The 25513-nt window shown below is 41.0% G+C and overlaps 1 protein-coding gene and 1 non-coding gene across 2 annotated transcripts; one reads left to right on the top strand and one right to left on the bottom strand.

The window, feature by feature from the left end:
* The first annotated feature begins 3372 nt into the window (after positions 1-3372).
* On the top strand, positions 3373-3446 carry TRNAN-GUU (transfer RNA asparagine (anticodon GUU)). The gene has a single exon. It is a non-coding gene; the product is annotated as a tRNA-Asn (tRNA).
* A 4105-nt stretch (positions 3447-7551) lies between these two features.
* RAB18 (RAB18, member RAS oncogene family) lies at positions 7552-25037 on the bottom strand. Its single transcript, XM_068405420.1, has 7 exons — positions 24809-25037; positions 22016-22071; positions 16094-16155; positions 13748-13820; positions 10996-11114; positions 10850-10916; positions 7552-9330 (listed from the first exon to the last, which is right to left on the bottom strand). Exons 1-7 carry the CDS (start codon positions 24874-24876, stop codon positions 9152-9154), a joined length of 624 nt encoding a protein of 207 aa, XP_068261521.1. The 5' UTR covers positions 24877-25037; the 3' UTR covers positions 7552-9151.
* Between the last annotated feature and the right edge of the window lie 476 nt (positions 25038-25513).

The raw sequence follows: 25513 nt of genomic DNA, 5'->3' as shown, positions 1-25513 counted from the left end.
AAGGGCTGTATTCAGATTTTGAGCTAGTACGATAAAATGTTCCAATCTGTATACTGTCAAATAATTTTGACTTCTCTGGAGGGCACAGCAAATACATTTCAATGCTTTTATTGCTTCTGACTACTACTGTGAAATACATAGCAAATGGTTTCCACTAAGCTCAGAAGACTGCTACTCATATTTTGAGGAGTGCAAGAGAAAGGAACCGTATCATTGCAGGCCTTCAGGTATCACGGCTGTCTATCTGCAGCTTACAGGGGAAACTTCATTGCACTTCTTTTTGATTGCTCCAGCCTCACACACTTTGCCTCTCCTCTCTAAGCAAAAGGAAATTATAAGACCAAAATCACAGAATCACAGAATGTTAGGGATTGGAAGGGACCTCGAAAGATCATCTAGTCCAATCCCCCTGCCGGAGCAGGATTACCTAGATCATGTCACACAGGAACGCGTCCAGGCAGGTTTTGAATGTCTCCAGAGAAGGAGACTCCACAACCTCTCTGGGCAGCCTGTTCCAGTGTTCAGTTACCCTCACTGTAAAGAAGTTTTTCCTCATATTTATGTGGAACCTCCTGTGTTCCGGCTTGCACCCATTGCCCCTTGTCCTGTCAAGGGATGTCACTGAGAAGAGCCTGGCTCCATCCTCATGACACTTGCCCTTTACATATTTATAAACATTAATGAGGTCACCCCTCAGTCTCCTCTTTTCCAAGCTAAAGAGATCCAGCTCCCTCAGCCTCTCCTCATAAGGGAGATGTTCCACTCCCTTAATCATCTTCGTGGCTCTGCGCTGGACTCTCTCTAGCAGTTCCCTGTCCTTGAACTGAGGGGCCCAGAACTGGACACAATATTCCAGATGCGGCCTCACCAGGGCAGAGTAGAGGGGGAGGAGAACCTCTCTTGACCTACTAACCACAGCCCTTCTAATACACCCCAGGATGCCATTGGCCTTCTTGGCCACAAGGGCACACTGCTGGCTCATGGTCATCCTGCTGTCCACTAGGACCCCCAGGTCCCTTTCCCCTACGCTGCTCTCCAACAGGTCTGTCCCCAACTTGTACTCATACATGGGGTTGTTCTTGCCCAGATGCAGGACTCTACACTTGCCCTTGTTATATTTCATTAAATTCCTCCCCGCCCAACTCTCCAGCCTGTCTAGGTCTCTCTGGATGGCAGCACAGCCTTCTGGTGTGTCAGCCACTCCTCCCAGTTTTGTGTCATCAGCGAATTTGCTGACAGTGCACTCTATTCCCTCATCCAAGTCATTAATGAATATACTGAACAGTACTGGTCCCAGTACCGACCCTTGAGGGACTCCACTAGATACAGGCCTCCAACAAGACTCTGCCCCATTAACCACCATTCTCTGGCTTCTTTCCTTCAGCCAGTTCACAATCCACCTCACTACCCGATGATCCAGACCACACTTCCTCAGTTTAGCTGCGAGGATGCTGTGGGAGACTGTGTCAAATGCTTTACTGAAATCAAGATAGACCACATCCACAGCTTTAACATCATCTGTCCACCGGGTTATGTCCTCATAAAAGGCTATCAGGTTGGTTAAGCATGACTTCCCCTTGGTGAAGCCATGTTGACTGCCCCTAATGATCCTCTTATCCTTGATATGCCTAGACACAGCACCAAGGACAAGTTGTTCCATTACCTTTCCAGGGATGGAGATGAGTAAGAAAAAGATGGCTTTTTTCTTACTGTTTAAAGGGAGAAGAGAAGCAGGTAGGATATTCCCAGGGTTAAACTCACCTGCTGGCTCAGTCCACAGATATCTGTTAGCCAGCCCATCATATTTCATCACGTTTGCCTGTGAAACAACAGAAGTTTCCTTCATTCCATTTGACAGCTAGTGTGCAATCCTAGGAGAAAGAAATAGTGTGGCAGGAAGGTGCTCCTGCCCCTGGAGCAAGGTCAGACAGTCAAACCTCACAGCCAGAGCAGGTCCATTCCCAAATATACTCCCCGCAGCACCAAACCAGGGAAGACCCAGGAAGCAGCCTGCTTTCTGGAGGGGTTCATTCAACTATTGAGCTCTGCGTTGCTTCAGCCAGACTGCCTTCAGTACCTGAACCAGCTCCCATGTCTGTGCCACGTTAACAGTCTATTGATACTTGCATCTTCACACCCTTACTCATTTACAACTTTTCTACCTGGATTGCTTCATATGTAGAGAGAGGCACAGGCATTCAGACCTGACACCAAAGGGTACTGTTTTATCTTCTGGTTCATACCAAGAAACAGCAATATGCTGTGATAACAGCATTGTTGCAGCCATTTCACAGACCTGAAAAAGGACCTCTGTGCCTTAACACTTGTCTCTTCCAACGAGATCTGCTAATTTAGTAAGTCTTCCCTCTCCTACAAGCTTTGACTCAAACACTGTAAGTTACAGAAAAGCCTGTATGAGTAATATATGAGTTAAGCTTCCTAACTTTTAAAAGCAATTCAGCCATTTTTAAGCCAACGTTTTGCTCTATTTTCTTTACCAAATGAACAACAAAAGGTGGCTAAGATATTAAAACAGGTTCTTTCTGTCAGGAAACTAGACATAAAACAGGTACAGATTCACCAGCTGAACAGAACTCAGCTCCTGTCTTGTTTCTCAGTATTTCGTATCCTTTGGTTTCCATCAATACACAGAGTGAGAGGCTCCATCCTTTCCGGGCTGTTGAATGACAGTAAAAAATACATATGCCCACTAAAAACTGAAGTTATCAGTGCTTTCTTTGAGATAGTACACCTACGAAACTTAAAAAAATAAAAACGCATCTTTTACAATGAAATCTTCACCGTTCATTAAGACTTGCCCAAGAAACCTCTCATCTCCAACCCCCAGTTCCCAGATGCAGTGAGAATTCAGCAGTCAGCATCTCATATGTCTCTCAATCCATGTTCTGAAGCATACCTGTGTTTTGCTTTAACTGCATTAACGTTCCCAGCCACACAGCTTTTCACACTTTACAGCCATGCCCACAAGCACGAAAAGCACATGGGTACTGCAGGGCCTTTCTGTGGCTTTGGCTAGAGAAACAGTGCTGTTAACCCACCTCCGCAATACTAGCAGACGGCCTAGCACGACACGGCTCCAAGCCCTCCTCTCCTGAAGGTGGTCAGTGGTGAGGAATAGCTACTCCTTCAAATCAGAAGAATCTAATCTTTCACACCCCACAGGAGGTAATAGCGTTTCTTCCTCCCACCCCCATCTTTTACAGCATTCTGACACAACAACACATCAGGTTTGTTGGAGCAATGTGCCGGCAGTACTGGCCTGTCACTGTCCAACACACACAGCCACCACCATCAGCAGTTATCAGATGCAATCAGGAATTCAGCTCTTCTGAAGAAAAACACTGTACATCAGTCTCTGTGGCGCAATTGGTTAGCGCGTTCGGCTGTTAACCGAAAGGTTGGTGGTTCGAGCCCACCCAGGGACGAGCTCCCTTTTAAGGTCCAACAGGAACTTCCTGAAGCTCAACAAAGGGAAGTGCCAAGTCCTGCCCCTGTAGAAGAACCACCCCAGGCACCAGTAGATGCTGGGGGCCACCCCGCTGGAAAACAGCTTGGCAGAAAAGGACCTGGGGGTCCTCCTGGTAGACATCAAGTGACCATAAGCCAGCAAAGGTAGCCAACAGTCTCCTGGGTTGCATTAGAAGCATTGCCAGCAGGTCAAGGGAGTTGATCTTTGCCCTCTCCTTAGCACTGGTGAGGCCACACCTGGAGAGCTGTGTCCAGTTCTGGGCTCCGCAGTAGAAGAGAGACCTGGACATACTGGAAGGAGTCCAAGGAAGGGCCACAGAGATTATTAAGGGACAGGAGCACCTCTCCTATGAGGAAAGGCTGGAACTGTTCAGCCTGGAGAAAAGAAGGCCCAGGGGGGATCTTATTAAGGTATATAAATACCTGAAGGGAGGCTGCAAAGAGGATGGAGCCAGGATCTTTTCAGTCGTGCTCAGTGACAAGACCAGAGGCAATGAGCATGCACTGAAACACAAGTTTCTGTCTGAACATAAGGAAACATTGGGTTTTTTTACTGTAAGGGTGACTAAGCACTGGAACAGGCTTCCCAAGGAGGTTGTGGAGTCTACCTCTTTGAAGACATTGAAAAGCCATCTGGACATAGTCCCAGGCAACCAGCTCTAGGTGTCCTGGCTTGAACAGGGAGGCTGGACCAGATGACCTCAACGCCCCTTCCAACCTCAACCATTCTATGATTCAGGATACTGTTCAGGAGAAAAACTTAAGTCAAATCACATCCAGGCAGATGTGATCTCTGACCTCTGGCACCCTGACTACCCAATTAATCTAGAACTTCAGCTTTGATTTCATATCAAGCTCAGGCATTATCAGTATACAAAGCCCAACTCGTGCTTCCACAGGCATCCTTCATTCTGTTCTTCTGGATGACACCTGCCCACAGGCTTTGTACCTTTGTCACACCTATCCTGAACTAAAGTAACTAATTATGTTTGAAGCTGAAGTTCAGAGATGATACATAATCTAACCAATATAAAAAAATATTATATACAATATATTTCTTACTGCATTACATATTCTAATAAAGCATATAAAATATAACAAAATGTTTTTATTAATTATATTAAATGTTTACTATATGGCATATAATATTGTATATTTTGTGTATATCATGTATTCTACATTAAAGATATTATATTTTATTAAAATTGCCTTCATAGTTTGGGCAGCTGCTACCGCTCTTCCTGAACTCCAGTTTACAGCTTTGGTCCTAACCCTTAGTAATGAGAAGCTCCAGATCTAGCTATGTTAAAGACCAAGTTTCATGCTGTCATGAACATCTTGATAGCCATGCTTCTCAGATCAGAAAGTCCAGCCTGACAAGCATTACGAACTGGGAACCAAGCACTCCTGTCAAAAGGATCCAACCAGAAGACTTGTTCCCAGAACCAAGTAAATCCAGAGCTGATCATACACAGAAAACACTAGAAAAGTTTCCTTCCAATCATGATTTGACACTTCTATTTTAAGGCTGCTTCTGGGTTTAAGCTTCTAAAATAAAGAACTAGAGACCAAGAGTTTCAGAACTTCACTAGGCGTTTTGCTCCTATTGTACGTAAAATGTGCATAGATGCTACAGAAACTAGTAGCATAAGAAAAATCTTCAGTAGTTAACCACCATGACCATTTAAACTCAAACAGAAAGGACCAGACATTACTCTGGCACAGGACAAGGACAAAACTTCTTACTCTTGCATTAAGATCAGCCACAGAATGTAAGCATGCAGTAGTTTGGAAACATACTTTCACAGTTCTTTGCCTGTATAAACCTTCATCCATTTTTAATTAAGGTGCCACAGGTACTCAAGAGCAAGGTATGTGGAAACCTTACCAAACCTGAAATAGTTTTAACGGAGAGCTCCTCTCTTTTTTTCCCCAAAAGCTAATGCTGTTGGAAAGCGACTAGGAAAAACACCTTACATTTTGCCCTGGAAGGCTCAACTAGCTCGGAAAACCATGCAACAATTTGCCTGGCAACATGAAAGAGCCCTACTCAACTAATGTTGCTTCCTGACACCTTCACGAAGGACAGCAAGACACTGCAACCTGCTACAGGATCTTTCAGTAAGATAGTACCTATGGGCTGGATGCAGCACCTTGAACATTTGTATCAACTCTCTGTAGCTAAATAGCAGTAACTTGTGCTGATCACAACACAGGCTGTTCAAGTTTTGCATGTGTTTGAAAAAATGCATCCAGTTCAGCCTCAAAACATAGATTATTACACTAAACTATGGGGCAAGATTAGAAGGATTATTGTAGTTCACTATATATCCCTCAGGTTACTGGCAAACAAGGAAACTTAACAAAGTGAAGCATACAGAGCAGTTGCCACTGCGGTATGTGATGGCAGCAAGAACAACACTGTTTCCTGAAGTTCTGCCAAGGTTGATGAGACAGTCATTGATACTGTTTGGGGACTTACCGAACTCAGGTTTTCATTTTGTTAAGGCTTACTTCGAGTCAGCTGTTGATCTCATTATTGCAGTAGGAGAACAGGAAAAGTGATGCTGTAGTTTGGATAAAAGCCCCACTAGCAATAAAAAAAAAAGCATCTTGAAATCTCCACCAGAAGCCGGTCTCACCTCCCTTTTTAAAACAGTGGAAGAAGAAATCCAAGAGAAAACTGTAGCAACACTTTGTAATATTCTCAAGTTCAAGAAGATGCAACTGCTGTACCATATTCTTCCAGGCTAGTGTTAAAGACTTCAGAAAACCTCTGCCAGCCACAAGTACCTAACTGCTAGTCAATATTTTTAATATTTTTAATATTGACTAGCAATAACATTGACTAGTCAATAATTTTGACTACAGAGTAAACGAACTGGAAACAACTTGTTTTAACTTTCATGATCATGTAAGATTTCTCAGTGATCTCATTCTGGCTTAGTATTGTCTTACAAAACTATCTGCCATGGAAACAGACACATTCTCATTACTCGATGAAGAGTGAACAATAGCTATCTCCATTATCCCTCAGATACCTACTGAGGTAGGCTGAAGGATCTCTTGTCCATACTTCTCTGACTGCAATACTCAATATTCCACAAAGACATAGGCTTAAATCAGTATTAAGTGGAGGTTACAATACAGCTTGCAATAGTTTCAGATATGCTTGCATGACAGCCTCAACAGTGAAAGCACAGTTGGAGATAATGGTGATACAATTCTGACCAGCAAAGAGGAAAAACAACTTTGAAAGTATGGGAACAGCCTTATTTCAAAGATGGCAGCTTCCGCCCCCCCCGCAAAAAAAAAGAAGAGAGAAGAGGAAAGATTAAAAAAAACATATATGTAGTAGAGTAAGAGTAACTGATGCTAAATTTGCTTTAACAAATACTGGAAGCACAGGAAGCCATCCCTCTAGTACATAGCTTCTTGACATAGCAATGACAAAAGGCGGTGAGACTCTAGGAAAAGCCATTCCTCGGGGACATAACCAAACATGCTTAAAAGATGAAGAAGATAGAAGAGCTAGTTGCAAGTCAATTAGAAAACATCTGCTTTATTAAAAACAAACAAAAAAAAAAAGCTAACTGCTCTCAGTCTCACTAAATACGCTGTTTCAGAATACTCCTCTCTCCCCAGAAAAATTTTGCCGGGAAAGAGGGAGCAAATGACTTAATTCTTCTGTAGAACAATATGCACTATTCAGAGTACCCTACAGTTCCTCCCTTTGACAAGAGCTGTCAAATCTGGCAAAGGCAGAAAGAAAGATGAATCCAAGTCCTGTGATAAAAGGACCTTTTGTGAGAAACTGAAATGTAAGTCTCTTCTCAGCACAGGGATGCACTCAGACTAGGGGGAAAATAGGTATGGAAATAAATTACAGGAATCTGCCAGCATTATGATACTTGCCCAATATTACTGAAATAATACTAAAATAATTGTTATTCAGAGTTTTAATACTCCTACAAGTTTCCTCTACTGCTAGCCTACAAAAACCAGAAATCCTTTGACCTCAATGCTAACAAACAAATTTGCTCAGCCCACATATTCTGCATGAAACAGTAATACAAATCTAACATTTTAATACAATATGTATATATAATTAATATTAATTAATTTACATATTTTAATTATCCCACATTAACAACGCTATAGATACAGTATTTGGTAAAAACTAGTATGGTTAAGTCTTCAAATTTTGGTATTGTTTTCTAGCAAGTATAAAACAGAATAGAAAACAAAGTTTCCATGTGAAGAATACGGTGTATTTTAACAGAAGCAGCCAAGACCTGCTGCAAAATACAGATCATGTATGCTGACATTTACACAAAACCTTGCAGTAATAAAAGGTACTGTCATCACTATATTTACAAGAAACTGCACAATAGTTCAGTTACCAATTGCACTGTAGTGATTATTAAAAAAAAAACACCACAAAAACACAGCATCCTTGTCTTGTCCTTCAGAAATTAGAAATAATTTGTCTGTAAGAAGTGACCTTGTTTAAATTGTATGTGCTACAAAATATACAACTCTACAACAGGAGGTTAGAAAAGTTGAATACTGTGGAAAAAAAAAATTTATTAGTCTATACAAGTCTTCTGAAACAAACCATTGGCTTTGATACAGTAAATTCAAGTGAATACTCATTGCAATAGTACTTTTCCATACAGAGATCAAGAAGCCCTATAGCTTCCCATTTAGTGTCTGTGATATGAAGTTTTATTTCTGAACAAGTAGCTGCACAAAGCAGACATGTGATAGCGATCTTCACATCCACAGTGAGCTACAGTTTGAGATACAGTTATATTACAAACATTTAGGAAAATCAGGCATTCATACTGAAGTGGGGCAAACTGATTCACAATGAAAGAACAAAGATGTCATTCAGACCTCTTGCCAAAAATGAAGACTTTCTACAGCAAGTCTAGAGCAGACTGCATCATAAAAACCTAGAGTGCAACAGTACCACAAATTTAGTATATAAATATCACAGGATTAAAACTCCAGTTAAATCATCAACTGAAGTGATGATGAAAAAGAAAAAAGGGTGTCCTCCAACTTTGCAAAGGAAGCTTTCAGAGCATCTCTTCAAGAAGGTGCTGATACCAACTATGGCCTGTGCCAATTTGTATTTTAGACAGCTCTGCTGAAAGACAAAAATTTAGCAGATTTGTCTAAAAACTATAATCTTGCTGGTTTTAATACCATAAAAAAGCTTTTACTAGAAGAAATGAAATGTAACATTTATAACTCACACTGTTTTCAAGATCTGTGCACACTCTATAGTTCTATAATTTCAAGAGTATTTAAAAATAAGACAGAGAGCAGACAATGCAGTAATGTGTTTCTATTAGATGGATTTGTTTAGAATAGTTACATAATGAATGTATAGAGTCATAAAATTTTTAGTGCATTTGTTCTTGCACATTATTTATGCTACTTAAAAAAACCTGAAGACTGCAAATTGGGCATGCTTACCATAATATTTTCAAACTGGGAAAGCTGCAGAACATTTTTCCTACAAGTGTTCACTGCCATGATACAAAACAAGTATGTGCAAACTGCAAGGTCCCTAAAAAAAGCATTTAATGAACTTATGTACAGAAAGATGTCACTATCTGTTTAAATACGTAAAGAATAAGCTTCCCAAAGTTTATAACATAGAACAATATCCACCACATGCTCCTCCTCCTCCATATCCTTCTTCCTTGTTTGATAACTTTACACCTCTGTTTTGGCTCTCACTCTCCCACAGTCCAGGAGTCTGAATGATTTTTTCAACAAGTTCTTCAAAGGCACACTGTACACCATCACATGTTTTTGCACTTGCCTCTGGAGAAGGGATGCACAAAGTCAAGTGTTAGCATAGCTTCCAGTAATTTGTTTATTATTTCTCTTTCAGTTAAGTCTCAACCTACAACCGAGACTTACACCTTCTACAATATGTTCTATAATAACGTAGCAGTTATTACAGAATTAGCAGGTATGCAGATTTCTGTCACCACATAAGGCAGCACTTCAAAAGACTCTTAATAGAAGAGCTTCCAAGTTGAATGTCACTAGAATATATGGAGATAGCTACAGCTTAGCTTTATTTTTCTGTGGAAAGCACTTCAGTAAGAAGAAAGGAGGGTTCTACGAACAAGATGTCTGATAAACCTGGTTGCTGTTCTGTATTTCAGTTCTGTACATTAGTCAGAACTGCAGTACCGCCATACCATAAAAAGCAAGGATCCATACTGTAGGCTTCTGGGTCAGCCTCCATGATACAACTCATCTGATAAAAAGCAATAAGGGATCTCATTTCTTCTGCAGTTAGCAGAATTCTAAGTAATTTCACTCAGGAGCCTTACTTTGGCTAAGTCAAAGAAATTTGCTCACAGGGTATACTATGATAGCAACAGATACCATCTGAAACTGTTAAGTCCCACTAGGGCTTGCCCTGTTCTTCTACACAGCAATGCAGAGACTTAGCATATGCAAAATGCAGATATATATATTTAGTTATAGCTTAATTTTCACATTTCTTTCCATCTTCCATGCACTTAACAGCTTGTGCCTTAACTTTGAACTTCTATTTCCACATCTGACACTGTATCCAAAAAGCAACACAGCAAGGTACTAGACAAAACTATGTCATTAGTCAGAGATGGGAACATAAGTCTAAATACAGGAAATGTCAGTGAACTGCTTTGCTACTGGAGTCATCCTATAAATCCATGCTGATCCTTAAATAAATCATGTAATAAACTTTATGCATAAAGAATCACTTCACCACCCACTTTAATTTATCATTACAAGGCTTTGCCTACAAGACCCATCTCATTTTGCAGCAAGATGAGACCAAGATATTTGCTCCAGTCACGATTATGTCATTATTCAATCCCACCCACCATTTATAAGTTAATTCTATTCCTACATATTTTTACATCCCAGTTCTAATACAGATTTCTGTCAACCACTAGCTCTCTTGCTATACTGAAAGCTGGCCACTAGTACCAGTTTTCCCTCTTTCCTTTTGCTTCTGTTATTAATTTAGAAGTAGGCTGGGAAAAGAAATCAGACAAAACTCTAAACCTAAAACAAGTTTGGTCAGACTACAGTACAGCCTGTATTCCACCCTTAATCTTTATGCATTTCAGTATACTCATCCACAGGTACAATAAATATCTGGACGTATTTAGGGACAATTTTAAAAAAAGATAGGAATATCTATTATCTTTGTACCTACTCCAGTTGAGAAATATCATTAACTGGACTGTACATATCAAGACTATCAGTCCTACAGAAGCAGGACTTCTCATCATGTAACAAAAATCAAGTAAGATCTCTGCAAATATCTACAACATACCTATGAACAACATGGAATGTTTTCTTGCAAATTTGAGACCTTCATTTCTGTCAACTTCTCGGTTTTCCTACAATAAGACATAGCATTAATATGCATTATTAACAAAATACACAACAAATTACTTACTGCAGTTGAATTCAGTTTACCTTATCAATCTTGTTTCCAACTAGCATTTTCACTATGTCATTCCTGGTGCAGTATGTTTCCAATTCATTTAACCAGTTATCCAGCTTGACAAAAGTATCTCTTCTCGTGACATCATAAACTGAAAGATATTAGCAATATTATTTCCACAATATTTTTCCAAGAAATACAGTTTACATTACAAAAGAGCAAAAATTATGGATTTTGAATTAGAAAACTGAAGGAGTCCCAAGGATTCCAATCTACTTACTACAGCAAGACAATAATTGGAAAAAAAAAAAAGTTGAATATCCAACAGCTCAAATCACTGATGATACTAATCATAGAATCATTTTGGTTGGAAAGGACCTTTAAGATCATCCAGTCCAACCGTTAACCTAGCATTGCCAAGTCCACCACTAAAACCATGTCCCTGAGCACCACATCTACTGATCTTTTAAATACCTCCAGGGATGGTGACTCAACCACTTCCCTGGGCAGCCTGTTCCAATCTTGATAACCCTTTCAGTGAAGAAATTTTTCCTGCTTGATAACCCTTTCAGCAAAGAAATTTTTCCTGATATCCAATCTAAACCTTCCTTGGTGCAACTTGAGGCCATCCTATCAGTTGTTACTTGGGAGAACAGACTGACACCTATACCTCACTACAACCTCCTTTCAGGTAGTTGTAGAGAGCAGTAAGTTCTCCCCTGAGCCTCCTTTTCTCAAGACTAAACAACCCCAGTTCCTTCAGCTGCTCCTCATCAGACTTGTGCTCTAGACCCTTCAACAGCTTCACTGCTGTTCTTTGGACTCTCTCCAGCACCTCAATGTCTTTCTTGTAGTGAGGGGCCCAAAACTGAACACAGTATTTGAGGTGCAGCCTCACCAGTACTGAGTACAGGGGGATTATCACTTCCCTAGTCCTGCTGGCCACACTATTCCTGATACAAACCAGGATGCTGTTGGCCTGCTTGGCCTCCTGGGCACACTGCTGGCTCATATTCAGCCGGCTGTTGACCCAACACCCCCAGGTCCTTTTCCACCAAGCAGCTTGGCCTTGTTGAACCTCATACAGCTAGCCTTGGCCCATCGATCCAGCCTGTCCAGATCCCTCTGCAGAGCCTTCCTATCCTCAAGCAGATAATGCAGAGCAACTCTAAGATTCAATCATCTACTCTTCTCAGACTAATTTACGTTGAGACATCCTAGTTTACAGCCTGGAGACTATCATGCTCCAAAGAATTCTGCACCTGCAGACCCCTGATGTAGGATACTTACTAACATCACTACACAAAAGATATATAAATAGGATGGCATGACCTTCTGCACTGAGTTAATTAGTGATAATTAAGACTTGTATAACACTGCCGCTATGCTACTGATTCAGATAAAAAAAGTAAATCGATCATCAAATCCTCACAAATATCAGTGAACCACTCAATTTTCAGCATTTTAGTGTTTCAAACTATTTAGCATTTGTGTGGGATATAATTAATAAGCCATGCTAGGAGCAGAAAGGGCAGAGAAAAAGTAGACCTTGTTAAACCTAAAATCCACTACCCAGTGACTACCTAATAGCTACCACTTCAACCTATGGAAGTATTTTTTCCTTCACTCTCACATCCCATGTGCAGACAGGCATAAACAGTTGGTTTCAATCAAATCTATAGCTTGGCTTACATGAACGACTTTATTTTTAGGAACTCATTTAACAAAGAAATAGTCAAGAGAAGGTTATTAAATAAAATGAGAGGGAAAATCTCAACAGTGGAACTTTCTAGCTCCCAAACAGTGTTTGCTTACTTTTACAGCTTTCAACAGTAAGTGGCCAGTTCAGTGCCAGCAACTAAGTAACTTGACAAGACATGCCTTGACAGCATCTTCCTGTACCAGGAAGATAACGCAACTCTGACTTGGGAAACAGCACATACAAAACAAAACCTACCAGGAAGTCTCATGACAGAGGTTATTCCATGTTAAAACAATTTAACTGGACACAATGACTTACCAAGACTCTCTCAAGTCAGATGCAACTTCAAAAAAAATTAAACTTATTTCCCTGCCGTCACTTTAGTTAGCTTCTCACTTCTAGCACTGGAGAAGCAGAACTTCAGAGCTCAGTGCCTAGTCAACAGGTTTCCATATACAAAAGAAAAACTAAAGAAACTTCACTGTGAAGTTACAATTATGGGTTTTGGCCTGGGTTTCTCCCACACAGATTGATGCTTTTTATGCTCCCAGCTAGTCTTTTCTAAGCGATTCTGACTGTGTAACATCCCATCAGCATGGAGATACAAATAGTGAAAAATCCCAGCCAGACTCCAGTGCTTATATTAATTTCATTAAAAAAAAGGAATAGGGAGAAGAAAGAGAAAGTTGTATACATACTGATGCAGAAAGAATACACTGAGGAGAAGAGAAAAAAAAAAATTTTTTTTTTTCACTCTGGGCTTAGTAAGCACAGGCAAAAACCAAAAGTAATAAATAAATGGTAAATTCCTGGCAGCACAGGGACAGCTCCAAGTTATCCCTTCAAATAGCAGTATTTTAATCTGATGCACAAATCAGTGGTTCTCAGACCAGTAAGATTGACTACATGAGAAGAAGGTCAGACATCAAATTCAAGATCCTTTAATGTATGAGTTGTTCAACACAGATACAATGATTTTTAATATCAATTAGATATTATAAAAGGGTTATATGAGTCCATGTAACTCCAATGTACAAGGAAACCACAAATTTATTCAAGATAGCATGCAAAGCTATACTTACCTAGGATAACACCTTGTGCACCTCTATAGTAACTGGGTGTTAATGTTCTGAACCGCTCCTGGCCTGCGGTATCCTAAAAAGCCATTCAGAAAGCTCCGTTATTCAGAACTTGAGCAGAATCTAGTTCAGCTCTCAGGCATTCTGCTTCTAATGAACATACAAAATAAGACTCAAAGTATATTCAACTACCAGATTAACTGAGTTTATACCCTTCCCTGCTGTTTTACTGCAAATTAACTTTGAGATTTTATGTAGTCTGTCCTGGAAAACACCTTTAAACTGTTAGGTGTAGTAAATAACTGGACTATATAGCAATAAGATACCCATTTCTGCCAAAGTATTTGCTCTGCAGCTAGTACAGCAGCAACCAGCAAGAAAGACACATAGTTGCAGTACTAACTACAATTTTGGAACAAGCATTAAAACTCATGGCAACAAAACTAGTTCCCTCACTTCAATCACCTTGGTCCAATTAAATCTGATTCAGTGCATTGAGCACGCTATGACAGAGCAGAAGCAGAAATAAGTCAGAGTCTGGTTTTAAGTAAAGTTGAATTTACATCCTCAAATTTTAAGTGTCAACAGCTCTGCAAAAAAAAAAAAAAATACCAGAACGCTGTTCGCTGATAAAAGATTAAGTTATAGTACACACTCATTGCAGACTTTATGTATAAAAGATTTAAATAACTTCATTCAAGTTACCCCAGGTTAGAAGCAACTCATGAAACACTGTGGATTCAAAACGGTTCCCTGCCAAAGAGCCTGAATAATTGAACTGGACTTCCAACATTCTACAAGTCACTCAGTCAATCCCACACATCTCGAACTGGTTTCGTCATGATACACCTTTACAAGCTTTTCTTTTCCAGTTTACCTCAGAACTATTTCTTTACAGTCACCAATATGAAAGAAGATACACCCTAAGTTAGTCCTATGTAATATTTTCCATACCATGATCACTCATCATTCTGCTATCAGTCTGTTTTTCCACCTATATGTCTATTTGTCTGTCAAGTTGTTGCAGTTATTTTCCTTGTCAAACTTATTAACTTTAGTACTTTTTACAAGGGCATGTAGTGATAGGACGAGGGGTAACGGTTTTAAACTGAAAGACGCTAGATTTAAATTAGAGATTAGGAAGAAATTCTTTACTGTGAGGGTGGTGAGACACCGGAACAGGTTGCCCAGAGCAGTTGTGGATGCTCCCTCCCTGGCAGTGTTCAAGGCCAGGCTGGATGGGGCCTTGACCAACCTGGTCTGGTGGAAAGGTGTCCCTTCCCATGGCAGCGGGTTTGGAACTAGATGATCTTTAAGGTCCCTTCCAACCCAAACCATTCTATGATTCTCTGATCACTATAGTCACACTAAGACATAAGTCCTGTTTGTTAGTCGAGATATGAAACGCCCTCAAAACAACAGAAGTATTGCAATATATATTTCACATTCCACTACTACTTCCCAAGGAAGTAGAGGTCTGGTATCTTGCTTATATGAGAAACAAGGTTTTACTCTTGCTTGCTACAGGAAGTCACCACTGAGTCTGAATATTCAAAAGGTGCTTCAAGTCACGTAAGTGTGGAGGCTGGTTTGCAGAATGGAGAACATTTTAAAAAAGCTTGGAAGTACTTTTTCGTTCTTCATTTGCCATGAATTTAGAAGTTCTACTTTTAACTACAGTAGATGTTGAACACTTCACTCACTGTTGAAGGCTAAGATTACAAACACTGCCTCTCCCTCTTTCAGCTGCATCTGCTACAAATAACACTGACCTCGAGCCTATAGAAGCTTTTGTATGAGGCTACGAAGTTTTTAGGCTAAAAATTGTTTTGAGAGGTAACATTTGAGCATAAATTGAGCATGCAACAATAATTCTTAACCTATTAATACACTACTAAATTTTGCCTAAAACATTTAGGTTAAGTGCACCCTTTTGAAACCCATCAAATACAGACAAGAACAATGTATAGAGGGAAGTCTCAGATTAGCGAGGGCTAACTACTCTTTCGAAGCTAAACAATGAATTACTCATTTAAAAAAAAATCTAGGACTGGCCACACTCACAGTTTTGAGGTCTGACTGATTTAGTACCATTTTATTCCTCCTTTATTCCTATCCAAACCAGACCTGGAATCAGTGCTGCAGAAGCAGCTCAGAGACAACAGAATTGCCCCATTAGCCAGTTGCCCCACAGTACATTCCACCTTCTAAATATTTCAGTATTAACCTCCCACTCCTCCAAATCACCTCCATATTAAATAGAAAAGGATTCTATACAAACTGTACATTAGACAAGCCATCACTATTCCTAAAGCAAAGCAATACATTAAGAACTTAAGACAGACTTACCCATATTGCCAGTTTAGCTTTGTTTCCATCAACTGAAATAGTTTTCACCTTGAAGTCCACACCTAGAGGAGGAAAAATATCTTAATTCTTCAAACATACTACAGCTATTTTTGAAAGAGAAAGCAAAGAGAAAAGAAAAAAGAAAATCAAACTCAGAAAACAAGTTCTGAGGAGCAAGAAGAATAAGCTTCATTAGCTATTTACAAACCTTGCTCAAAATGCAAGGTTTTGTTGCTGAAAGGCTTTTGCAAAAGCCTAAGGGCCTTTTAAGCCATTGACTAAAAATATTTTATGTAAGTATAGCAAATACTACATTTCCTGTATTAAAGCACATATTCCAGGACAAATATTCAAAATTATAATTCAAATGGATTAACTTTCTATTCATTACTCATACATGTGTTCTCCTCAAGTATGTCCGTGGTCTTGAGGAACAACACACCTTCAAAATAAAGAAAAAAGCTGCATTCCTTATCTCAAACAATCTGATCAAGTCCCATCAAGGTAATCATGCAGAGGTAAATCAACATTGACAGACTCATCTACGACATGATTGCTATCCTGTGAGAAATAATGTTAGATGACAGTAATTCCTCTAACACACAAATAACATCAAATAAGCTTCTGATTATTTGAACACACAGTATCTCTCTTACAGGGATTCCAGCAACATCAGGGACTCACCAATTCCACGCTCAGTTACCAAGAAAAAAAAAAACAAACAAAAAACAGACAACATGGTAACAGTTCTGCTGTTGCTAACAAGTCATCTACCTCAACATCTGACCATCCCCACTCCCCTGTTTTTTTAAATACACAGGAACTAGCAGCCTATCACTTCCCCAAGGACAAGCTGCACAAAACTCAAGCCAAGAAGAACAAGATGTCAATGACTGTGCAAATTTAAAGGACATAGCAACACACATCAGTTTGAGAGGCTGGGTACAGTTACGATCCATTTTGCTGTCATTTAATCCTTAGGTTACCAATAGCAAGTAACCGGCAGTATGTTTAAATTATTTTGAAGTGACTCTCACTCCACCAGCCCTGAAATGAAGCAGTAGTGTGAAAAGTTGATACCTTTATAGGAACAACTCTCAACAGCAAACATTTTGCACTTCGACTTAAAACGGTAGCCATCGTACTTGCTACGAGAATAAGAATTTCTGTTTTTACTGTTTTAACACAAAATGTTTAAGTTGGGCCTCATGATAAGTGTGCTGTACTTACGTTCCAAAGGCCATGCAGATTACAAACAAGGGCAAACAGCTGCCAAAATATGTTCAATTTACAAAGTTCCAGAGGGTATACAGGATGCTTATGAAACTGCACGTTGCAAGCGGATTTACGACTTCACTGCAACTGAGGTTCAAAAGAGCTTTATTGGGGGGGGGAGGGGAGGACAACCCACACACCCCACACAATTTTTATTCCACTGTTTCCCAGCTTGCTAGTGTTCCCTGAAGTGTCAAGTGATTTTCAGACCACATTCTGCACTAGAAGAAGCCCATACTCTCTATTTCAAGCAAAATTTTGCCGAAGTACATTAACATTTGTAGTAACTGAACAGAACTCTGTTTTTTTCAGAGACTAAGACTCTTAGTCCCTAACTTAGCAGTAATATAATGCTCCATGCTATGCGCAAGGATGGTACATTATTCTGGAGTTATGTTCACAGAAAAGAACGGTCACTATTAACTTTGTTTTAAACACCAGTTCTTAGAACCCCTCATTCATAGGAGACTGCTATGCTGGCTAGCAATTTGACTCAAATTGATCCTAAAGAACATCCTGTCCAGCCAATTTTTCAGCACTCAGCAGTAACTTTTAGACGAACAGAATTTCTTCTTCCACTGTAATTGCATACTTCTTTCCCTAAACTGTAAAAATCACCATTGCTCAGCCAGAATGTCCCACAGCTCACAGTGCATTCTTTTATCCATCAGTCTGACATCAAAACCTGTAACTGCAGATATTACAAGCCTATCAGATACTTAACAAGTCAAAAGTACATCATAGTAGTTTCAAGACGGAAAACCTTTTTTCCTTAGGACAAACATATTAGGCATACTTTGAAGCCACAGTATCCTTCTCCCATTCAGTAAACAAATTCAGTGTCTTGTGCCTGCACAGTTCTGCAATTTTTATTTAATGGAAAGTGAATATACATGTTTATGTTAGCCTTGCTGCTGGCTTAAAAATAAAAGATGATGCTTTAAATTCTGCATGAGCAATGCAAGTAAATTAAGAAACTAAAATAGCGAACAAATGCCATGTGTCTGACTGATGATTGAGGAGAATTATGAAAATGAACTAACAGCACGCCAAAATATATCCTTTAAAGTGAGCAAGACATGGCAAATATAATTCTACTAAACCAAGGAGTTCAACACATACAAAAGCTAGTTAACAAAAAGAAATCTTCTAAATAACTATTTTTTTTTTATTATCAATCTGCCATAAAAGAGGACAAGTAGCAAAAATGCAGGGCTCAAGAAAATCTTGTTAAATTGAACAAACAGGGTACTTATGTTCCCTAAATACTTCAGTGAAATATGGACACGTTTGTGTGACAGGTGTCAGTTCTGAGCTTGCAAGAGTGATGTTTCTACCCTTGACAACAGAAAGCTGAGTGCTTTCCCCGGCCTTCGAAGGCAGCCAGAAACAAGACAGCACTACTAGACTGTACTCCTGTGTGTTGACACCTACCGCCTCAGCCAAATGGGCTCAGCACTACACACTAACGTACTATGGACTTCAGTCTGCAAGGAACAGCTCTGTCACCTTCATGCCACTCTCACATTTAGGCCATTATGTCATGCCGTATTTACAGGAAGTGTAAAACCAGCTACAGCGTATTATTTGTGTTGTAGGTAACTGACAAGTTGGATAGCTCAGAGGTGGAGGACTTCAAGTACAAGAAAGGCTAATTAAAGTTAAGACACATCAGATCTGTGCAATACATCACTCACAAAACAGGGATTGCACTGAACACTTATCTAGAACCTCTCATACAACGAGTAAGCAAGTAAAGACAGGCATGAGCACTAAGGACAACAGAAAATACTGGGGTATGTATCAGTCTGATAAGATCCACATGACGAAGCCCAGTGAATAAGTTAGCCTCAAGAAAATGCAAGGAGGACAGGCGATCTCCTAGGCTGAATAAAAAATACGGCTAATCCAACTGAAGCTAATTGAAGTAAAAATATTTGCCCAAGGCAGCTTATACTTCTGAGAATACCACAGGATTTTTACAAAATTCTGAAGAAAAAAAGCCCACGCAAAACAACAGTTTAGGGTTTCATTTGAATTGTACCCATTAGGTTTGTACAAGCTATGAAGATAAGGTACATCTCAACAGGTCATTGCAAGGGACCAGTTGCGCTGCAGCCAAGGCTTTCCCCAGTGTTGTGGTTTTGTGTGCAGTTGTCTGTTTTGTTGTTTTGTTTTTTTTTAAACATATAGCATGTTATCTCTTCACTCTCTAATCCAAATTAAAAAAAACATAGTCATTTTAACAGGTTCAGCAATCAGTAAGTAGAAGACATTGAAAGATGACATTATTTGCAGTCAATCCATTCATTTTGGAAAAGCACCATACTCTGCAGTCCCAACAGGAAAGACTTAAAATTATTTAAAAACCTCTTTCGTCCCCAAACTCAAAACAAAATAGTGTTTAATCAGCACAAAAAGAAATCCAGGTCAAGATTCACGAAGTGTTTTGGCATTTCACCATCTTGTGAGTACCTGAATTTGGCATCTAGGATCCGTCTTCATGCAGCAGGATAAGAACTCACTCCCAAGTACTTTATCTATATGAACAACAAATCCTGCCCTGAATTTAAAGCTGACATGCTGCTTCTTAGCAATACATTCACCAGAAAAATGGCAATGCCACAGCCTAGTAGTTTAAAAAAAAAAAGAAACAACAAAACAAATAAGAACAACCCAGATTTGATTCCCCTTCTGGTTATGGGGGCGGGGGGCAGGGAAGGAAAAGAATCTGCTATCCCACACAAGTGCTCCACACACCATGCTATAGGACTTTCACAGCTGGGGTTACAGTAGCTCTACTGCACAACACTACTACAAACATCAGCTAGAGGGGCCTAACAGCTAGAGTGATCTAGGCCAGCATTTGCTCAGCCTCTAGAAACCTCCTTTTCCTGCCAAATGATCACATTCATTCCAGATTAGTGTATTTGTTTCAGAACTCAAACTGTATTTGAAGTAATGCTCACATTGAGCACTCTTCCTCCTTTTCCACGTCAGAAACAGAGCAGGGTAGGACCTGCCAGTAGATCCTAATACTGGCATGGTAGGATCTACCAGTAGTAAACTTTGACTTGTTCCTATTTAACAGCCAACAATTAGCTACAACACATGCTGTTGTGCATTTTGACAAATCCCAAAGAGGAAGAATTACTTCAGGAAATAATTCCTTTGTTTTTGACATTGGTACAGAGTATTATGTATGAACAGCAGAATGAAAAAAAAGTTAAGAAAAAAATAAACAAACAAAGAAAACCAATAAAGATGCCCACACTGAGACCAAACTAGTCTATTGATATCCAAAACACCATGAAAGCTAAAGTAGCTATTCTGCACTGACTTCCTGGCCCACATGGTTGACATACCAAGAAAGTAACATGATTTGAACTATATACACTGCCAAAACTATTTAGATTAGAATACAAGATTGCCATCTTCACCACCTGGTCTGTTCCATTCCTGTTTCCTTCCACCCTATCCTTCCTCACTAACTGATGTAGGGCTACTTGCACAACTTCATTTTTTACAAGCAATGAAATGAACAAAAATAGGCCGTGTTCCTCCCCTCGGCTGCTCAGTGCTTTAACTGAAACAGTACTCCTGAATCTTATTAACATTCATGAAAAACAGATCAATTTATTGACTTAACCAATCAGACAGAGCTGGCTTTGTTTACCAACAGCTGAACTCAAAAAAAAATCTGATACAAGTCCTTAGCCAGAACTCTTCCTACAGAGAAAGTAAAAAATGCAATTGAAATGCATTGTGTGGAAAAGTCTTTGCTATTTTCCATTACTTCAGTTATTAATTTGGCACAGAGCTGCATCACATTCTTAGATGTTTCATTTTGCTTTCTTTGACAACCATCTACATTGTATATCCTGCATTCTGGGTCACTCTCCTCCAGCACGAACTTCACTGTTGGTAGGTTATCATACCAACATAGCAATGGCACATCACTGCTTTTTTCCCCAGTAGCTCTAGATTCTTGGCTCTCTCCTATTTTTCTCAGGAGTCTAGCTGCCAAGGAACTGATTACTAAGTAGGAGAGAAAAAGCCACATTGTAATATGTTCCCTATAGAGGAAAAGCAGAAGCCACACAGAGCCCAGTACTCTAGTATTGTCAGGAGTTGCAAGAGCTAACATCCCCTACCAAAGAGGGTCTTAAGTCTTCTTAAGGTAGCCACCAAGTATCATACTACATAGAACACAAGTTCTGGACAGCAAAATTGCTATTCAAACAACTTGATAACTATCTTGCACAGGTAAATCAGTAGAAGACATTAACAGTAGCACTTACATTTCCATTTTCGCCTGAAATGCTGGCAAACAGTGAACTGCAGGTTGTTCCACTAGAGCTTTTCACTGCCTATACCTATGACTTCCATCTTCATGGTGAAGGGTGACATTTATAGCTATTTACGTAGCCAAGGATAAAATTTTACATAAACGGGACAACTGTAGGCCAGTACAGTCAATGCTCTACACCAATGAGTGCTGCATGCTAAAACTGTCCACATCATTCTTTCCTTACAGAGAAGCAGACATGTCTGAACTTCACCACTGGTTAGGCAAGTCTGAACAAACTACAATTTTGTACTGAAGTTGGTATGAATTTTTCTAAGGTAGCATCAGCACATACTTACCAATCGTTGCTGCAAGTTCCGGGTCAAATGTATCATCTGTGAACCGCAGCAGAAGGCTGATAGGGAGGGAAGAAAAATAAGAGTTACTATTATTGCAGCATATCTGTAGCTTGCCGGAAGCCTATAAATTACCACTCTGAAAGTAACAGTAAGATCACATAGCTAAATAAAAACACATCTTATTCTTCCAGAATTTCTCTCCTACAAAAAACAAAGAAGGGAACATGAAAATAATACAGCAGACATGCTCTGCTAGAAAAGCCCAGGCTTCTTCTCTGCATCTACTATCAAGCAGGTCTATTTGAAAACAAAGTACCAGACAAGTTGTCAAATCAGTTGCCTGAACAGTCACATGGTCTGCTTCTAAAAGTGCTTTACTTCTATCTTATTCTATTTTTGTTCTCCCAGAATTCAGTACAAAAGTAAGGTATTTTTGGTTTCATATTGCCTCACACAGTATTTCTGTAAGCTTGAGAAGAAAATTCCAAGTCAGCTTTTCATCCCAGAAATAACTCCTTGAACTGGGCACACAGCAGAACAGTAAGGACTACACCCATCAGAAACAAAGACACAGAAGTTTAAGAGTAGAATTAGCTCACCATTGTTTTATGATATTGTATCTTTTTGTATATAAGGACTTTCACACACACATTTCCGCCATCCTCATGGATACATTTGCTACCAATAGCAGAACAGCTACAACTAATAATTACCAGCACATCACACTACAGTAGTAGGGTCCCTCAAAGAAGTGCCCATAATGCCACAGTAGTTGCGCCAAATGTAAATATTTTGGCAAGAGACAAAGACTTTCAGCACACAGTTTTTAAAATCCTCAGTCCTATGCATCTGTGGCAAGTGTATATTACCATGTGGCAAACAGCTGTTTGCTATGACTGACAGCTTCTATTCATTTCCAGACTAGGGAAACAAAACAAAGCCCTATTTATTTTTTGGTCTTTTTTTTTTTCCCTCTCCCATTTTTTAAACCTCCCTTCTCTTTTTGCATATGAATTTAGCAGCCAAGTCCTTTTTAGCATTTGGGCACAGTCCTGCATTGACAAAAAGCAACTACTGAAATTCCTTTACTTTAGTAAGGCTGGGTGACAACTCCGAAGGTAACCACAGACCAACCTTTTTTTCCTTACTCCAGAACCCCAAAACCAAATGGTAGCTTTATTTACCATTTGCCATTCTCATCTTAGTAAGAATAATTAACATTAAAAAAAACAAACTGATAGCACACAGGTTTTTACTGGTACCTTCAGACAGTTCTATCAGGATGCTTTTTAAAAGCAGCTATTTTTAGTTACAACCAAAACCAGTTTCACCCAAAACAGACAAAATATGGAACCCTCATACTGCCACTAGAGTAAAAGCGTCAGTTTACAAGTCTTGAGTGCTAAGGCCAGCCAACCTCTACTTTCCCCACCTTTCATATGCAGATATCCTCTTCTAGAAAGTACAGCACACTCACAGGGACAAGGTTTAAGGCAGCATTTGGTTCAGAAGTCAGATCTCCAACCACTTACTATGCCATGCTAGGAAGTTTAACATCTGACCTTTCCTAGTCAAGGAATAGATAAGTGACACAAATTCAGGAACAGTTCAATATTAAGTTCCTGTACCTGAACAGCTGTAGTGTTATCATTCCATAACAATTTTATTTCCTTTACATAAAGTCTCTTTTAACAACTTTTCTGATGTGAAGAAATAAGCACATAAGTAGGTATACAAAAACACTGTGTGTACTGTCTGTCTCAGGAAAAATTCTTCCATATAGCCACATATAAAAGAGATGACCTCAACTAAAAAAAATTTGCTCAGATCATGTCTGTCAGAGGCCTACTGTACTCGATCATCAATTCAGCTAACTCAAAGGAGTGATGGACAGGTTTTTAACAAATAAGGCGGGTTTTTTTTCCTAATTGGCAACTTGTTTGTTCTTTAGGGTCATTGCAGAAGACTCAGATTACTGCCATAAAACCATCTAACATGACCAGTGTGGTACTTTCCCAGATGCTCTCCTGCATTTATATCCCATTTCCTTTATCAAGATCTATGTCATTAACAAAAAAAAAACTAAAGAAAAAAAATTACTAAAAGACAAAAAAGGTAGCTTAGACAAAAGCCATGAAAAGGGCAGGGGATGAGGGGGGGAGGGGAGGAAATCAACCTCAAAGTACTTGGGAAACAGTATAATTAGTCAGCAGAAGAATCAGTGGTACCCTACTTCACTACCTGCCTTGGATGACCCTGTCTCCCCCCTACACCCAGTGCTGGGTCACTTGGGACTCTACATGTACATGTTACGGACCAGTTTAACCCCGAAGTGCTATGGAAATGTACAAGCGCACCTCTCCTGACACGACACAAGGCTGCGCAGGACACGGGGAGGCCCAGATCCCCCTGGCCAGGCCGGCAGAGCTCTGCTTCGTCTCAGTTTCCAACTGCGTCAGGCAGACAGCAGCTCTTCCCTCCCCGCCGCGGAGCCGGCAGCTGGGGGAGGGCCGGCAGCTGGGGGAGGGCTGCGGCAGAGGCAGGCAGCCCCGAGCAGGGGCAGGCAGCCCCGAGCAGGGGCAGCCCCCCGCCTGCGGGAGGGCTGGCCGAGAAGGGGCGAGGCAGCCCCTCTCCGCTGGGCCTAGCCCTCCTCAGGGCAGGCCGCGCCCAGGCCGGGCGGCCGCTGAGGCAGAGCTAGGGTTGTCCAACGCCGCGCCGCGGGGGACTAGGCCGGGCCCGATCGGTGCCCCGCGTCGTGGTAGGAGAGGCTGGGGGAGGCGGGCGTCCCCTCACCTGGACTTGCCGACGCCGCTCTCGCCAATGATGAGGATCTTCAGGGTAGTCAGCACGTCCTCGTCCATCCCGGCAGCGCGCCCGGCCCGGCCCCGACCGACCGATCCTCCCTGCGCAGGCTGCGGCGGCACGGCCTGCGCCTGCGCGCCCCGCCGCCCCCGTCACTCGCCCCGTCGCCGCCTGCCCTGCGCATGCGCCTCGGACGCCTCAGGTGTGCCAGTGGCGGGGGAGCGGCAGACAAACACCCCCGCCCTTGCGGGTGGCGCATGCGCAGAGGGGAGCAGCCGAGCCGGCCGGTGCTTGTTTACAGCGGGTGGGGAAGGGCCCGCCCGTGCTGGCAGCGCGCGCGTGCGCACTGGGGCGCTGTCCGGGGGCGCGTGCGCGGAAGGGCGCGGAGCTGTGAGGGGCCGGGGTTGAGGGGTGACGTACGGTCTGCCCGGTGTCCTCTGTGGGGATGGGGGGTGAGGGGGCTGCCCTTGGGTTTTCAGTTTCTGTTGACGTCAGGAATCAGGGTCGGTGGAAAAAAGAAACGGGATAAAATTACAGAGGGGAAGGTGAAAGCTTGAGCCGCGCAGTGGTGGCCAGCGAGCTCCCTGTGGTGAAGCAGAGCAAGCAGCCACCTCTCGAGGCGAAGAACAGCTAGTCAGGAGCCCACCAGCAAAAAAATGGACTCCGTTGATGGCAACCCCTGCTATGTCCAGCGGT

Source organism: Nyctibius grandis, chromosome 7 (genome assembly GCF_013368605.1).
Source record: "Nyctibius grandis isolate bNycGra1 chromosome 7, bNycGra1.pri, whole genome shotgun sequence".
NCBI lineage: Eukaryota > Metazoa > Chordata > Aves > Nyctibiiformes > Nyctibiidae > Nyctibius > Nyctibius grandis.
Note: the sequence above shows the minus strand (reverse complement) of the source record. Positions and strands in the feature narration are given on the sequence as shown.

Bases quoted from the DNA above. Each gene is read 5' to 3' on its own strand.
- RAB18 (XM_068405420.1), bottom strand. From the start codon at position 24,876: ATGGACGAGGACGTGCTGACTACCCTGAAGATCCTCATCATTGGCGAG. The intron at 11,115-13,747 runs GTAAGTATAGCT...AATATCTTTCAG, and splicing joins TGCACAAGGTGTTATCCTAG to TTTATGATGTCACGAGAAGA. The intron at 10,917-10,995 runs GTAAACTGAATT...GTCTTATTGTAG, and splicing joins TTGGAAACAAGATTGATAAG to GAAAACCGAGAAGTTGACAG.